The sequence below is a fragment of the Cavia porcellus genome, unplaced genomic scaffold (assembly GCF_034190915.1).
Source record: "Cavia porcellus strain 051 isolate PalLab524CR breed Dunkin Hartley unplaced genomic scaffold, mCavPor4.1 scaffold_1, whole genome shotgun sequence".
NCBI classification, from domain to species: Eukaryota; Metazoa; Chordata; class Mammalia; order Rodentia; family Caviidae; genus Cavia; species Cavia porcellus.
This window is the reverse complement of record NW_026947484.1, coordinates 63508553-63526015: the sequence shown is the minus strand read 5'-3', so window position 1 is coordinate 63526015 and position 17463 is coordinate 63508553. Positions and strand designations below refer to the sequence as shown.

At 48.6% G+C, this 17463-nt stretch overlaps 1 protein-coding gene across 7 annotated transcripts in view; it reads right to left on the bottom strand.

Annotated features, from left to right (window-relative positions):
• Positions 1-15771, bottom strand: part of LOC100732024 (transducin-like enhancer protein 1) — an 86065-nt gene extending 70294 nt beyond the window's left edge. For 2 of the 7 annotated variants that reach the window (XM_013155082.3, XM_013155083.3), the window contains exons 1-4: positions 14784-15768; positions 14147-14247; positions 12663-12726; positions 12507-12551 (exon numbers count right to left, since the gene is read on the bottom strand). In XM_013155082.3, coding sequence (XP_013010536.1) covers positions 12507-12551; positions 12663-12726; positions 14147-14247; positions 14784-14807 — 234 coding nt within the window. In that variant the 5' untranslated portion in view covers positions 14808-15768. Of the gene's footprint in view, positions 1-6311; positions 6408-12506; positions 12552-12662; positions 12733-14146; positions 14248-14783 lie in introns of those variants that run through there. The other 5 variants (XM_003472231.5, XM_013155086.3, XM_023566068.2 and 2 more) reach the window with 4 other exon arrangements.
• Positions 15772-17463: the final 1692 nt, after the last annotated feature.

Sequence of the window (17463 nt, the reverse complement as noted above, 5' to 3'; positions counted from 1 at the left end):
AAGAGGCGGGACCTAACCTAAGCCTCAGACCCAGGCATATTCAGGGTTTAGGTTATCAGCTGAAGTTCGGGATGCAATTTTCCAGTCTGCAAGCAACACCGTGAAGTAGAAATTTTAACTAACACAGAGAAATTGCCTGCAGTAGAGGGGGATATGCCAAAACTCTCCTTACTTGTACATGCAAATATGTGCGTATTTACACCTCCACCCCACCAAAGACACCCACAGGACTGCTACTACATCTGCTGACACATGAACAAGAGGACGGCAGTTCTGAAAGCTGCATGCTGCTGTGAAATCTTTTTTTTCTCCAAATGTCCAATTAAAGCTGCTTCATCATTATTAAGGCATCTCAAGACTTAAATACAAAACATTCTTGGGAACACAGGGTCCAATTATCATTTAAGTCATAAATAAATGTTAATATCCCTTGACTTTATACCAATATTCTGCTTCACTGGTCTGGCTGAGCTACTTTTTAAAGACAATGTTGTGCCATATATAAGTTTAGGTCCCCACAGTATATCAATGTCAAACAACATCGTGTCAAGCTAAGATTCAATTCAGGTAAGTGCCACTGCCAAATTTTCTTGTTCCCAGACGGGCTTTAAGATTATTTTATTGCTTAAAATTTAATTTGTTCCAATTCGTGTCTCCATGACAACGTTGGCTAACCCTGCAAATCATTTGAGTAATTGGATATCTTATCTTTCTATTGCTCTCAAATCGAATGATTCTGCTAGAATTGTAACAGCCAATCAAATTTACAGTCCTCCTGAGTAATAGACTTGGAAAAGTAGCCACATTCATCTCCCCTTTACAGACATATTAACCAGCATGCGACAAACAGTAGACTCTGGTCTTCCAACTTTACTCCACGTCACAGATAATGTCAATACCAATATTCTCACCATGCAAAGTCTACTCAAAAGGCCCTTCTCTCTGACAATGTTTTCATTTGAAAAGCAATAATGAGACTCATTCCATAAAAGCCTGGCACAATTTCAGCACTCAGAAGGAAACAAAAGCAAGCCCAGAAAATATCAGAAAAAATAAAATCATTTTTTAAAATTTACTGTTTAAAAATATTTGACCTTGTGGCAAAATAATGACCAAGATACTGGTTGCACAAGACTACAGAAATGCACTGGCACTGATCTGTGTGGTATCCTTTCAATAAATAAGTCGTAAGAAATGAGAATAAATACCAATTTAACAACCAGTTCAAAACTTGGGCCCCTTAGAGAAATCCACATAGTTACAATTCAACACCTTTTTGTACTTTGTTTAACTAACTCAATGATAGCAAGCATCCCAAGTAATCAATTTTGAAATACACATTTCTTGTAAGTTTGCAGAGTCAGTGGTTCCACTTGTAGGTGAATGGTATGACTTTGGCCTTTGGTCAGCTAAAACGCACAGAAGCTGGACTCCTCTAGTGGTTGACTCCAGGCCTCTCAGGAGCTAGGAAAAGACACCAGTTTACAGGGGTCACCACCCAGGCACTGGGAAAGTCCGCCTCCTTCACACAGAAATGGCTCCAACCGGGGCCAACTGGCAGGCCCAAGGCTTGTTGACAGCAACGCTCCTCTGCAGACACTGGACATCTCTGGCCGCTTCCCTCACTCGAGAGCAGCTTCAGCAGGCAGCTTCTTGCACATCCTATCAGCAAGAGCTGAGCGCTCAAGCTCCCATGGATGTAAACTGGACCGCAACTTGACTGGGTGGCACCGTCCTTTATCCTGGATGCTACAAACACACACAGTACGTCCTTTCCCTGCACTGCCTTTGGCAGTGGGAGTCACAAACTGGGCCCCTCAGTGGTTCTGCTTTACTCATGTGAGGGTTTGTTTGGTTGTTAGTTTTGCTTCCCCAAATATTAGCACATAAGCTATGAATGTGACAATCACAGACTTCAGGCCCAGAGAAGAGATGGAGAATGATTAACACAAACACTCTCCCCAAACCTTTGCACAGGGTTTCACAGACTTAACACAGCCCAGGCCTAAAACCTGTCCTTCGCTAATCTCCACACACAAGGCCACGCATGTGCAGGAAGACAAAGGCTTCCTTTTGAGAGTGAGTTTTCCAGGCTACACTAACAGAAAAAGTCTGAAACATCTCTTACCCTGTATTTTGACAACTCACTTCAATAAAATGAACCAAATCCTCTCCACTGCTCATCCATCCCCTTCAAGGAAAAAACCTCCAACCCGGTATTTACATTAATTACCTAAAGTCCTCACCTTCCAAGGGCGCAGTTCACTCTCTGGCCAGAGTAAGTATTTTAAATCCTCTGGACCCTTTGGACAACAGAGACTGCCAACAGGGGCTATATTTTTCAAAGGAAAAAGAATGTTTAGCTTTCCTTTTGAGGCTAAAAATAAAATGTTTGATCTTTATAACTGAGGGAAAAAAATGAAAAATGAACTAATTCTGATGTGGAGAAAATGCTGGCTTGGAAACACATGATGGAAATAAAAATAAATGGAGCAAAGCCTACATGTGTAATAAAGGAGCGGAGTTTTAAGGGGACTACAAGAGGCTTCCAGAACAGTGCTCAGCGAGAGGTCGCTGGTCCAGGGCAGGGGCCTCATGGAAGTAGCCCTCCTGGGTGGCAGGTGCCATGGTCACCTGTCAGTCCTGCTTACCTGTTTAAGTTAGAATCGTAACTGGTACCCACCAAGAGGGAGACTAGGAGGTTGATGCGAGGCTGCCACAGAACAGAATCCAGGAACTCTACACACTTTCAAACATCCCCAAAGAGCATTCTCTATGACAAGGAGCAGGCTGGCAAAAACAGGCGCGTCCCCTCCACGGGCCCATCCCTAACGTCTCCATCCCAGAGAGATGCGGATCACCGTTAAGACACCTTTCCTTACCCCAAAGCGACATTTTTATTTTCACTCACTAATCCACAGAAATCTTTCAAAGGGCACAAATAAAAGCGCCTGCATTTTGTTCTCTAAATCAATTTTCTCCCCAGACATCAACTAGATGTTCCTGCACAGAGAAAGAACAGCCCTTCCCTTCTAATTCAAAAATCCATACTGCCATTGCCCTTGCAAACTGCTAAGCAAACTGCTAAACAAGCAGTATCGGCAAGGCACTTGTGTTCTGTAATATATTTACTGCTCCCAACGCCGTCGTCCCGTCGTCACTGTGTCTGAGCATGTCAACATGCTGCTTCACCCACACTATGAGCTGCGCTGGCCAGCACTTGCTGGGGCACCCAGAGGGTGTAGAGTGGGAACAAAGGCTGTGCCCCTGCTGTGGGGGGCACCTGAGAACACAGCCCCCAGGAGGCAGGCGTCTCCTGGGGCCTCCACGAGCTTGGCTGCCTCCACTTCTGCCCTGTACCAGTCACAACTGAAATTCTCCACCGAGACAGTTACTCACACAAGTTCAAAATCAGACTCATTTTCACAAACTTATTTCCCAGTTTCCTGCTTGTCCATGCAGCAGCCATTTCCCTGGCACACACGCTGGTCAGCACTTACAGGCACGTCAGAGTTCAAGCTGAAGAAGGTGACAGAAGGCAGATGGGTGGGTTTGCAAAGGGAGCTGGCTTTTCTGTGTAAGCACCAATCTGTTTCAGAGGATAGTCATGGTGGGCCACCCATACAATCATGCCAGAAATGTAAGAAGCAGGTCTCACAGAAAAGCATCATCAAAGCTATAAGCTGGAATTCTTAAAATACACAGGAAAATCACTCCTTTATACACTCTAAAGTGAGCTCAGGGGCTGGGGATTTAATTCAGCAGCATAAGCACCTGCCTTGCAAGAGCGCAGTCGTGAGTTTGACCCCCGGTACCAATAAAAATAATAATAATAATAATAAAGTTAAACTGAGCTCAGGAAAGAATGTGTGGTTCTCTGCTGAGCCTTTCCAAATTCTCCATGTTGGGAGAAAAGGGTCCTATGTAAGTAAGATATGTAACCTACAGGGATAATACAGGGAGCTGTGAGGTGGGTGCCCACTGTATCTTTCTCCTAAGATTCGAAATTTTCATAATACAATATTTGGAATGGTTAATATGATATAATCCAGGTACTTGGGAGGCTGACACAGGTGATCACAAATTTGAAACGAGCCAGGGCAACTTAGCAAGAAGCGGTCTCAAAACACTGAAAAGGGCTGGGGATGCAGCTCCATGTAAGGATGCCAGGTGTATTCCCCCATGAAAAACACACAAAAAAGGTAGGTGGATGAGGAAAGGGTATTAAAGACTTTAATCAATGGTTATAACCATTATTAAGAAAACTGGTGATTATGTCATGTTTAATGCCTCAAGAGAAGCTTTTAATGCAACTTATCCCCAACTCTGTCAGGAGCTGTGGTCGCTACAGCAGAAGCAGTAAGACGGGCATTAGCTGAGAGCCTGACCCCCAGGCCCAGGGCCGGCCCCACACATGCCTGTCTCCTCTCTCTCGTCAGTACAAACCCAAACGTGTTACTGTGCCTTAGCTCCTCATCAAGAAGCCCATGTACGTTCTGCCTGCAGATTACTTTTCCGAAAGAGAAAGACCAGCGTGAAGAGGGCTGAGACGAGATTATGAGAACAGAAGCAACTAGGCTGCAAGCCTCACTGCGGTGGAGGACCAGTTTTGGTGTCCCTGATTCAAGTGTTTAATCTGGGTTCCATGTTTTGTTGTGATCTTGAAATGTAGACTAACAAAGCTGTTGGGCAGACTACCTTGGGTAATTTTATGTAAAAATGTATACAACTGCTTCCTGGCAAAGCGGCTGTCTGCAGACTTTCAAAAGTTCAGTACCCAAAAGGAATGCACAGAGCACCCTGGCAGCCTGAAAACAGCTGCAACGGCACTGACACATACTGGGCAGCCTCCAGTACCCTAACTGAAAGGCTCAAGGAAAACCTGGGGTCTCTGAACTTGGCCTTGGGGGCAGCTGAGGAAGACAGACTGCAACAGACCTGGTGTTTTCAAAAAGGAAATTCCACAGGGAATCCAGGTGGCTCATGGGGCCACAGGGAAGAGAAAGTGGGGTGCCAAGTAAAAACAGAGGGGAAAGATCTTGGGGGCAGAGGCCATACCACGCAAGGGCCAAAGCCCTAGCAGCCCTGAGGAGTGTGCAGCCCACCTAGTGGGGCCTTTGTCCAAGGTCATAGCACAGACGACTAAGGGGTGAGCACTCACTGTCATGCTACATGGCTGGGCCCAGGGCCTCAGGCCTCCAATTCCAGCAAGCGAGAGGTGGAAGGAGGATCCCAGGTTCAACACTCACCTGTGCAAACACACAAGAATATACTACAAATCACAGCATATACAAAAACAGCATCATGCGTACATGAATTACAAGGAAGTAAACTCTAGCTTCCTGATATACGTGCAAACATCTTCCTGACAGGCTGCATACACAGACTAAGAACCAGATGCACAAGCAGCAGTGCTAAAACCAAACTCAAGTCTAACTGTGCCATACTGCAGCAATTTCAGCAAACTGTGTGGGTTGGGGATGCAAGCTGAAAAGCACCTATTTTCTCAGAGACTAATTTCATCCCATCTAATGGACAACAAGTATCTACTAGCACACTGCAAACAGATACAGGGATGTTCAGCAGTGTATTACATGGGACTCTGCTTTCACCCAGGCTCACAGATACATGTCCTCAGCACAACAATCATCCTATGTTGAAGGTGTAGAAGTCAATCAACAGAATTTTAGCACTTTTTTCCTGCCAGTTTTTTCTCTATACCAAAAATGACCATATGTTTTGTGGCTAAAAAAATGACAAAGCAGGGAGGGGAAATGTAACTCATTGTAGAGTGCATGCCTAGCATGCCTGAGACCCTCAGATAGATCCCCAGCACTGTGGGGGAGGGAGACAACACTGAAGCCGTACACAATCTGCGAGAACCACCTGAGGAAACTGTACTGAGCCTGAAGCAGGGGAGCAAACAACTATGACCAAGGTTATGATTCTGTATGCTTCAAAACAGGTAAACAGAATGAAGCAGTAATCATTAAAAAGTTAAATGTCACAGAGTGAAATATAAACCAGTGCTAAAGTACAGGTCGGTTAGAGCCACATACCATCATTTCAAAACCTATAGTGACTTCCAGGAAGCTGAGCAACTCTGGAAACATACCTTTCTGCAAATTATTTTACCAATCACTTTTTATGACATCAAGCGAATGGCAATTACATCACATGAATACCCTAATTACGATAAAATTTCAGTGCAAATTTATTTCATCTTTCACATCAAACCATGGCTCAAAGGAAATTAAGGTCTTTCTCTCACCTATACCCATACCTACCTACCTACCAACACAAACACATACCTTACTTAAAACATCAGGTAGGAGGGGCTGGGGATTTAGCTCAGCGGCATAAGCACCTGCCTTGCAATCAGGTGGTCCTGAGTTTGATCCCCAGTACTGGAAAAAAAAAGGAGGGGAAAAAAAAAAGACAAAGAAAACATCGGGTTGGTAGCTGAGTCTCATGATGCATACCTGTAATCCCAGTACTCTGGAGGCTGAGGCAGGAGGACCATGAGTTTGAGGCCACTTGGAATATACAATCAAGTCTGTGGCCAGTCTGCACTGCATAATAAGATTGTTAACCAAAAAAAACAAAAAAAAAGATAGGGCTGGACTGTCACGCAGGGGAAATCCCTGGCCAGGCACACACAAAGCCTGTACTCCAGCCCCAGCACTGCCAATGGGCACTTCACAGAATACCCCACTGTGTGATGCTTAGGACTCCAGAACTACTCTCCAAGACTGTTAGTGAGGACCATTTTCTAGGTATAAATGCCCATCAAAGAAGTCAAATGGCAAAAACAGTTGTCTAATACTCACCGGGATTGAATCAGGGACTTGTTACATAATCCAGACAAGCCTTGAACTCAGCTCTTCCTCCCTCAGTCTCCAGAGGGCTGGGATTACAAACATGCACTATCACCCAGCTCTAATTTGTTTAAAAAATTATATTAGCCTGTAGCAACAAAAGTCCTAGAACTTGAACCTCTAAAATTTATTTTAAAAGCGTTATACCAAGTATCTTACATTAAAGGTTAGCACCCTTTAGATGTGAGAACTGTGGTTTAAAAAAAAAAAAAAAAAAAAAAAAAAATTTAGCCAAGAATGGTAACTCACACCTGTAATTCCAGCACTTGGGAGGCTGAGGCAAAAGCATTACTGTGAGGTCAATGCTAGTCTCAGCGACATAGTAGGTTCAAGGACAGCCTGAATTGCACAGTAAGTAAGACCCTGTCTCAAAAACCAAAATAAGAAACAACAAAGAAAAGAAAAAAGATCTCAGACAAGAGTAAGCAAGGTTTTGGAGTGCTCAGTTCACTCGATGTCTAGTCAAGAGCTAAGATCCTCAGCTTCCCTCCTGTTGAATGCACTCTGGAGACTGTAAAAGGTTTAACAATAGAAAAGCAAAAAGAAGCTGGCTCTTTGGAAATTAAAATGGTTCCATGAGGCAATAGCTGAATGTATCTTTAGTTTAACTATCACTCAAGGTGCTTTATTTAAATATTTACAGAAAATTTCTGTTTCTTCATAAACACTCTCTGGAAGATCATCAGATGCCTCTCTCTGGTGAAGGCCTAGCCTCAAATCGCGCATACAAGGTGCTGGTTCGGGGATGGGGGTTCTGGAGACTGCTGCCCTGAGGAAACTGGGGTTGGGAATTCATCCTCCATCCAGGCCCCAGGGAATGACCTGGAAGGCGCCATGGCAGAGCCTACACTTAAGGGAATGGAATGGGCAGCTGTCAGACATACCTGGCCCAGCTCTGCCTGGTCTTCCCACCTCCCCCAAGCCAGATGGGCCACATCCTTAAAAAATGGGGGCACTTTGACCAGTGTGGATTCGAGGGCACTAACTTGAACTTTTAAAATATTACTATGACTACTAAATTTTTTGACTCCTTGCTTAAATTTCATGTCCAAGGCCCAAGACAGGCCTGGACAGAAAGCAACCACAGACAACTGTTGTGGAGCTGGGGTCAGGGGGACAGCAGCAGGGTGAAATCAGCCCTGCTTGCTGCCACCAAGAAGGTCTAATCTTGCACCCCGGCGGTCCAGCCAGTGGGTGGGCAGGCTGCGGGGCATCTGGGCTCTCAATGCTCTGGAGCTTTATCTCTGTAAACTGTGCCTATGACTGAGAGGTCTGGCTAATGAAAAGGCAGGCAGAGCTCACTCTATGCTGAGGACAGCTACCCTCTTTGTATCACAAAGTGATGGATACCGGGCAGAGCGGAACTCTGCCTGTACTCCTGCGGGTCATTTCCAAGTCTGAGTTTGACTCAGAGAAAAATAAAAACAAACTAAAAAACAAAAACCTTGGGAGACCGTGTGACTCCGTAAACCTTGTGGTTGGCGTGGGGCCCTAGCTGGGGGTCTCCTACCAACCAAAGTGAAAAGTGAGAAACCTCAGAGTGAGAAACACAGACAAAAATGTACACACTCTCAAAAAAGAAAGAATGGTGAAAAATACTGTGACTGATACATCTAAGGAATTAACCCACAGGGGAATCCCTAATCATTTCATCTTTTAAAAAATCCCACTAAATACCCCCATCTCCCCACAAGGTATAGCCTGGCCTCAAACTCAAAACTCTTTTTTCCCAGCCTCCCATGGTTGAATTACAGGCGTGTCACCACACCCAGACAATTTATTTGTCTAAGAAAAATTTTAAAGCATACATCCAAACTGTGAAAGCAATGTCAGACCCCACCTCGGTGCCTTGTACTTGCTGAGCCAGCTCTGCACCACCAAACTACACACATTTCGGGCCCTGCTCCCTTTTGGACACACTGTGCTTGTTGAAATGCCATGGAGCTTGGAAATGTTCAGCCTTTTCTTCTTACCCACCCAAAACCAGGACTACAGAATGGGTCACCTCCTTCCTTGCAGAGTGAGACCTTTAATCACCTCCAAACCCATCACTGCCTTGCACAGAGCCAGGCTTTCCTGCACACCCTAACAGAACTCAGGCAGAGTGATGACACTAAGGCCATCACCCAGTCTCTACAGGATTCCTGACATCCTTCTTTTGTTCTCAAAACGTATTTTAACCTGGCACATTATCACACAGTGGGATACAACTTCCTATGTACTCCTGGGCTGGAGATCCCCCCCCAGACTCACACCACAGGAATTCAGCACCACCTTCCTACCTTGGAGAACTTCCATCTAGACCTGATGTGTCTCCTTAGTCCTGCGGTCAACTGGCACAAGTGAGGCCTCTGGCTCACGAGCCCATCCACAGCTGCCATGGGCTCTGAGTGCTAAGTACACAGACACAGCTGCTGGCCAAGCAATCACCTACCCAAGCCACCTTGCCAGGTGCCTGTGGAAATGGTGGGGAATAGCTACTGAAAACTGTAATGCTGAAGCCACCAATGACAACTTACAGCTTGGCTCTACCAGCACAGGGCAAATGTACACGAGCAGGACACACAGTCTTATGCGTGCATTTATAACACACAAAGCTCCCAAAAATATCCAATGAGATAATACCAAGCCACAGCATAGAAAAGGAATGTAAAGATCTGGCTGCCACAAGGATGGGACACAGCCCTTACACCAACCAAAGTCACAGCAGCTCGCCTTCAGCTAAGGTCTAAGAGCTGTTTCTCTTTTCCAAGAGAAGTCTCTGTCTCCCTCTTGCTTAGCAACAATTGTAGTTTCACCACTTATATGCATAGAGATGGAAACACGGGGATCTGCTGGAACAGGCAGGCATCTGTTAAAAAGTCAGAGCGGAGAGGGAAACTGTCTTAAGGCTATATAATAAAAGACTGAGGTGTCTATCCCACTCAGGGCCTCGCCTTTCAGGAACCAGCCACAAATGGGAAGGAGAGAGCAAGGGCAAGGCCTATCCGGAAGTGTTGACACAACATACACGGGGCTGCGGGCACCTCCTCAAGTCAGGAAACCACAATTATACCATTCTTGATTTGGACAGCTGCCACTTTACAACTCCCAGACAGAAGAGCCAGCAGGGAGGCTTGACAGGAGACTCTGAACCCATGGCCACCAGATGAGCCGGCTGCAAGGCAGGAAGGGACAGAGCCTCCGGAAAGGGGAGCTCAGCAGTGGTGCAGCTCGCCCTCACTGCCTCCCGCTCCCTCTCCATGGAAAGTTTCCCCGTCACTGCGTTTCTTTCGGTAACAAAGATGTTGTCAGAAATGACAATTTTTTGTGTCCCCCGTTGATGCCTTGCTAGCATTTGGTTATAAGCCATAAAGCAGGAATAATTTCAGCCTGTCAGGAGTCTCACTAATGCCCAGTTTCCCCCTAGAGAGAATTCCTGTCAAATCTAATGAGAGCTCCAAAGGCCCTCTCTACAATATAATGAGCACTTAGGCCATGCTGGTGATCAGGCGGCAAAAAGCATCAATTTGAGCCTGGCTACACCCTGGGGGCCAGACGTCACCAGTTTTAATAAGAATTATGATTACTAGCTGCACCAAATGCCTCCTCGGAACTTATTATTAATGTGTGACATTCAGAAGGATGTTTTTCAATGTAAGACCACTTTAAACTGAATTACAGCACTGCCTCGCACCTTGTTCTAGTGAAGGGTCTGTCAGCATTTACAATATAAACCAAATTTCAGGGGTTCGATACCCTACCACAAGACACACATTATCCTTCAGCTTTTCATTTTTTAAAAAATTATTTAGCCAATTATACACAGCATATGATTAACACACGCAGGCTCATGGACAGACAGTATATATACCCACAAATGCCAGTGCAGTACAAAAACTCATTAGAAAACCATTTTCACACCATAGGGCTTCTGTCCCTTCTTCCTTCTTCCCACACAACAAAGAAAAGGTCGGTCACCATGCTGTGTGAACTCCAGGAACCCAGAAGAGTTACACACCTTTTAGCTCCTCCAGTGACAGCACCAGCACGTAACACCACACCTAGTGCAAGACTTGATGAGGTGGGTGATCCATCAAGTTATGGGTTTAAGAAAAAGCTCAGTCACTGAAATCTCAGAATATTTGTTACCAAAAAAACTAAACATCAAAAAAACATGGCCTTCAGGCTAATTTTAAGAGTGGCAGCCCGAGGCCAAATGCATTCTCAAAATTACCTTAGAAGCTCATAGACCATAGCCATAGACCTCCTAAGGCAAAGCCATTCACTACCAGCAAGTTCCAACTGCCTCAGTAGGGACTAGCCACTGAAGCACACAAAAATAAAGGCACAACCAATACAAACAAGGCTCCCAACCTGCAAATCAAATGAAATCAGGAGCTCTTTAAAATGTCCAATTATTTTACTAATGAATGTCTGTGAATTTAGCTATCTCTTTCCAAACACATATCTGAAAAAGGATCTAATATACACAACGATAGCTTGACATTATGAAATCTATGATGAATTAAAAATCAAAGAGTGAGGAGTTACAAAAGCAGAATTCAACTCTGAAATACACTTGCTTAATGAAAGTCTTTGAATATGAGGAAGATCTGAAGGCTGAACTAATCAATTTCTCCACTGTGCCCCAGCCGGTCAGCCATGCTCTTTAATTTAATGAAACAAGGGTTTGAGATGAAATAGCACATATACATCAAGTAAGAACTGTATTGTTGCACTCTGAAATGTGTCCAACTGTGCAACTTCATCTGATGATAATTTTTTAAGAGGCAATCGATTTCTGAAAGACTTATTGTATCAGCGTCTTGATGAAAAAGTGAATGTCAGCATATCTCCAGAATACTTACACCCTGCCATTAATGCTTTCTTTGGCAGACAATGACTACTCAATCGAGGGTCCTTTGGGCTGAGCAATCATTTAGCTTTTCTTCTCTTATGAGGTCCTTAGTGCCTTGTTCCAGCTCAATACTCTTTTTATACACCATTATAGTAGCCGTAAGTGTGAATTTTATGGGAACTTGCAAACTCATAGTCATAGCTAAAGCTTTCCAGTCACTAATCTTTTCATGCTTTTAAAACCATGAGGACCGAAGCAACTCCCAACATATGCTGTGGCAATAAAAGGGTCCTTTTTTCATCTGCAAACCTGCATCAACTAAGAAACTTCTCAGTAAGATGTATGCTAATAAACCACTAATCCTAAGTGTCATTTTATGCAACCCCAAAGCATAAAAAGTATGCCACAGTTTATCATAATTCTTTGCTCCACAGGTCCCTATTTCACTCTTAAACAGCACTAACAAACTATGCTAACCTTCAGCCATTCTACACATGCCTCCAGGGAGAATACATCCATGGAGGTGGAAAAGTAAGGCTCAGTCTCAGTTTACTTTAAACAGAACTAGTTTACATTTTCAAACCACCTCTTACCTAGTCATTTAAAGGCTAAGTAATTGTCAAGAAGCAACCACTGCTGCCGAATACCATCACCATTAGGCAGGAAGGGAAACCAAGGCAGAAAAAGGGCATACAAATGCCAACTCCTCCACCCTGCAACTGAGGACACAACCAGTACATCAAATCATATAACTGATTTCTCATTTCAACTTCAGGCGTAAAGCTTACCTGTTTATGCATTTCAATATTTAATCCATATGACATTTCATAATACTGTGAAGAGAAAAGAGAATCAAGCCTTTTACTAACTTGCATTGTTATAATGTCAACACACAATTTCCAATATCATAAGAAAAGGAAAAAGGGTCAATCTTTGATACCTACCATCACATAATGCCTCTGCATTTCTGTCTTTTCACTGGCCAGTTTCTCACACTCCAGTTTAAGGCTATGAAAACAAAACAGGCAACTTAATGTAAACATTGCCTCACCTGTTTTAACATTTGCCTCACATATTTGCACTTCAAGTAAAAACAAAGACCAATTTGGACAAGCCATAAACTACCTAGGTAAATACCCCAAAGCTTTGTCCTTGCATTTGACAGGAAAAGGGAGTAAAATGACCAGCAAGCCCGGTGCATCCCTTCAACTTTTTCTTCTTGGTGCCCATCTACCCAGATGCCAATAATGAGAACTGTCAAAACAGAATCTTCCTCCTGGACATGTGCCCCGACTTCCTTGCATTAAAGACTGCTTCTAAAGACTGCACTAAACTCTGGCCCTTGCGTAACAGTCAGTCTTCAGCATGGGCTGTGCCACCTCTGCCAACTTAAACAGTCTCTAGATTTGAAAATCTTATCTGCAAAGTTTCTTTTATTATGGCTGGTCCCTTTCAAAACCTTTGGTTCTTACATCCTTGCCAAAATATGTCAAGCAGCTACTGTAATGAAGTGGGCCGAAGTTCTCCCTGCTTGGTAAACACATGGTGTGTGCAAGCATGCCTGGGGCTCTGGAGGTGCTATCTGCCAGCAGACAAAAGGTCAGCAATCAGAAAGTCCCTGACAAACTAAGAACAAAACTCTCACTCAAGCCACTTAGCCTCATCTGTTTTCTCTCAAGCTCAACAAAAGTAAAAATAGTCATTACAGTTATTTCTTAGCTCCAGTCAGCCATAACCTCACAGAAGCAAGGGAAATAAACCACCCTGGGAAATTCACTATGGAAAGAGTACTTCACAAACAGCTTTCATTTGTAAATGCCCTGATGCGCAGCATCACTAAAGAAACTAAGTCTTTCATTAACGCAAATGTGGCCCCACTCCCTTATCCCACCGCAAAACCACCCAAAATGAGGGCAGAGCAGTGAGGTTTCCCACACACTCTACACTTCTCTCCGCCACCACCATGGGCTGAAATTACCTGGCCTTCCCTAATGGACTTTGCCTCAGAAAACCCTATCCTCTAGTATGGCAAACAAACATTTCAACATGGCTTTGCTTTTCTGAAACGCACCCCAGGGCTGAGGAATCGATCGAACCAATGTTTCAGCTCAGCCTGTTGCAAAATAAATAAATGAAGTGCAAATATTGACGGTTCTCATGCAACTCCTAAATACACGAAAAGAGGACTCCCAGGAACAGCAGCAAACGGGCCAAAGGGAAACAATGGGAGGAGGAGGAGACAGAAGAAGCGGCCCGAGAAGAGACGGGAGAGGGGGTACGATGAATGACAGGTCTGAATAGCGACTACACACGCCACCGCCTGGACGCAAGCGAAAGTACAGCCGCCGGCGCGGCAGCCACCACCACCAGCCTGGGCGCCCAGGGGCGAAGGAGCCGGCGACTTCTCACCGCGCAGCCGGGCACGCACCTGTGATACTGGGCCTGCAGGAACTGAAATTCCTCCTTAATCCGATCCAGAGATTCCGGGATCGTGAATTTGAACGGCTGGCCTGCAGCCTGGTGCGGCGTCTGGAGGCACCAACGAGGGGTACCGAGGAACGAGGACGCGAGCAGATGGAAACATCAGAAAGTCGTCAGGGTTGGCACGAGATACGAGTGGGACATAAAACAAAGTTAGAAGTGGTGTAAGCGAGGCTTCACTTCGTTTAAGCTTCACTCTGGAGAGAAAAAAAGTAGACCTTCCCCGGTCCCGATCCCGGTCCCAGAGGCTTAGAAAGCACCCAGACCCCAGGGCGGCCTGCGCCCAACACACAGCGCCTGGGTCACCTGCCCGAGGCCAGAGCGCCCGGGCCGTGCCAGGCATCTGGGTTGTCTATGCTTCCCCACGGGGACAGTAACCACCCAGGGGTCGGGGGAGAAAACTCTCGATGCTCCCCTTTCCCCGAGCTGCCCGGCCACCTATGGACGCGTATCGCCAAGGGGACGCAACCACTGGTAAACATGCGAGATGAAGGGTGGCGCTCCGGGGACACGGCGCCCAGGCCGCCAGCCCCGAAGTCAGGAGGAGGGCTTCCAGGGAAACGGGAAGTAGAGCCGCGGCTCACCGGGTGCCGACTCTGCGGGAACATCGCTCTGGCGGCGGCCGAGGCTCTGTTCCCGGACAACTCGATTCTCCGCGCAATCTCTAACTTTAATCCCACCGAAGAGAATTAAGCCAGGAGAGCAGGCAGGAGCGGGGCGCACCAGCCGGATCAACACCGGGCTCCTGGTCGGGCAAAGACGGCCTCCCGCCCTCAGGGCCACATCGCGCCCCGGCTGCCCGCGAACGTGCGCGGCGACGCGGGCGCGCTCCCACCGCGGGCCTCGGCTACTGGCGCGGAGCTGGGGCGAGGGCCTGGTGTGCTCCCCTCGGGATCCGACGGGTCGGCAGGCTCGCTCCGCTCCGGCTTTCCCGCGACAGCTGTGGCGACCAGCGAGGGGCAGGTGGCGCAGCGACCCAGGGAGCCCCACACCAACAAGCCAGCAGCGACCCCGGCCAACTCCCGCAGGTTCGGGTTGAGTCTTCGGCCGGGCGCTCAACGGCTCCGGCGAGGCCAAGGGATCGGGTCGGGTCGGGTCGGGTCGGTGGGCGGTCGCGGACGAGGGAAGCGGAATGCGGAGGTGCGCCGGGTGAGTCGGCGCCGCGGTCAGCCCGGGCCACTACGTGCGGGCGAGTCGAAGCGCCCGCGGCCGCTCCTCTCTCGCGCGCATCGGGCCACTGCGCCCCGCTCCGGCCCCGGCTCGCGCCCTGGCCCCGCGGCGTTCCTCTTCTCCGACCGCGGGCTCCCTCTCTGCCCGAGGTGCTCCGGGCCGCCGCGAAGTTCTCTCACGCTCCGGGAGACGACATCCACCGGACGCCGAGGACGGCGGCAGTGCTTCCCGCTCAGCCCCGCTCCAGACGGGCAAACTCCGCGGGCGAGTCCGGAGCAGTGCCCCCGGCGCGGGGCCGCCGAGTCCCGGCCGGTCCGACGAGGCTGGGGGTAGTGCCGTGGGCAGCCTCGGGGACGCGGGGGGCACCGTGCCGCCGGCGCTGCCGCTCCCGGAGCCGCCCGCTCAGCCGCCGCCGCCCGCGCCTCTCGCGCCGCTTACATTAACACGCGGTTTCACACTCCTGAGAGCACAGCGCCAGCCCCGCCCAGCCTTGCGCAGGCGGGGGCCGCGAGGTCAGGCCACCTTGGCCAATCGCATGCACCCAGCCCAACGTGGGGCGCTGACGTTACTCCGCCCCGTAGCCAATGGCCGTGCCGTGCCGCGCCGGTCGGCCAGCCCGCAGCCCCTCCCTCCGCCCTGCTAGAGGCCGGCTTCGCTGTCGCCCGCTTCCCAGCCCCGCCCGTCTCCGCCCGGCGCGTCCTCCCTGGCTCCGCGCGGCGCCGCTCCGGAGGGGCCGCGGGGCGCCGCCGGCAGCCAATGGGAAGCGGCGAGACGTGGGGCTTGGCGCGGAGGATTGGAAGGTCGATGAGAAGGAGAGCTGCGCGGCCGGGCTGTCAATCAAAGTAACGTGGGGCGCGGGGCCGCGGGCGGGCGGGCGCGCGCGGGAGGGGGCGGTGGCGTGCGGCGCGGGGCTGCGGGCCGGAGTTCGCCGGGGCCGCAGGGCCGCTTCTCCCTGCGAGGGGACGTCTGCGGTGGCGGCGAAAGCACCGGGGGTTCCCACCCGGGTGGCGCTGCCCTTCTCAGCGCAGCGGTCTTGGGTGACACCCCGTTCTGGAGCGCGCCTCCGCCGATCCGCTTCTTCGCGGAGACCCGCGCGTGGGCTGCGCCGTGGTGTGAGCGCATTGGTGAGCGGCGACACCTGGGCCGGCCAGACCGCCCGCCCCACCAAGCCGGGCGCCCCGGAGCTGTTGCGTGGACGGCTTGGCGTGTTGGGCATGCGTGTCCTCGGCGCGCGGAGTGGACGCCGGCCCGCTGGAGTAGCCCAGGTCCTGGTCCGGAAACCCTGGCTTCTCATGTCTAGGGGCGCCTGAGGGCTAAGGAGCCTCCCAGCAGCTGAACCACGAACCTGTCTCCAGTGCCCAGGAAAAAAGACGAGGCCCACAGGGCCGCCACCCGCGGCATGGGCCCGCGTGACCCTCATGGGTGCCGGGAAGATGGTTTGCGGGGACTTGAGTGAGGCGGGCTTTTGGGTTTCGTGGAAGAGAATGGTGTTGTTGAGACCTGGTGGCCCAGGTTCTGCCCACTTTTCGGAACCCACGGCTCCCCTGACCCCGCGTGGACTTTTTTTCACCACTTTGCAGATGGGCTGTTTTCCGAGAGCTGAGTGGTCGGTACCCAGGGACCTGGAAACAGGCACCTCTAATGCAAGCCTCCTGCCTATCCAGGAACCCAGTTAACAACTTTTTGGTGTGACAGCCCTTTCTTGGTCCCACTATTTCACCTTCAGGCAAAGTTAGGGAAGGTTTGCTTTGTTTTGTTTTGACTGGTGTTTTCTTTTCACTTTGGTTTGGTTTTTTGGTTCTTTGTGCTGGGATTGAAACCCAGCTCTCCCACAGGCTTGGCCACGAAGCTCCTTCCTGGGCAGAAGGAGCTTATTCAAACACACAGGTTTATTCCAAGTTGAGCTTTCACAAAGATGTTTTCCCTTGAAATATTAAACGAGTCCTTTTAGATAATACAGTTCTCTGTTGGAGTTTTTAAATATGTGTAGTATTAATTTGTGTGTAATCCCTCCAATCGTAAGTATCAGTTATAAATGAAAAATCAAAGAGTAATTTTAGCTGGTTCGAAGGTCATATAGTTCGTTCTTAAACC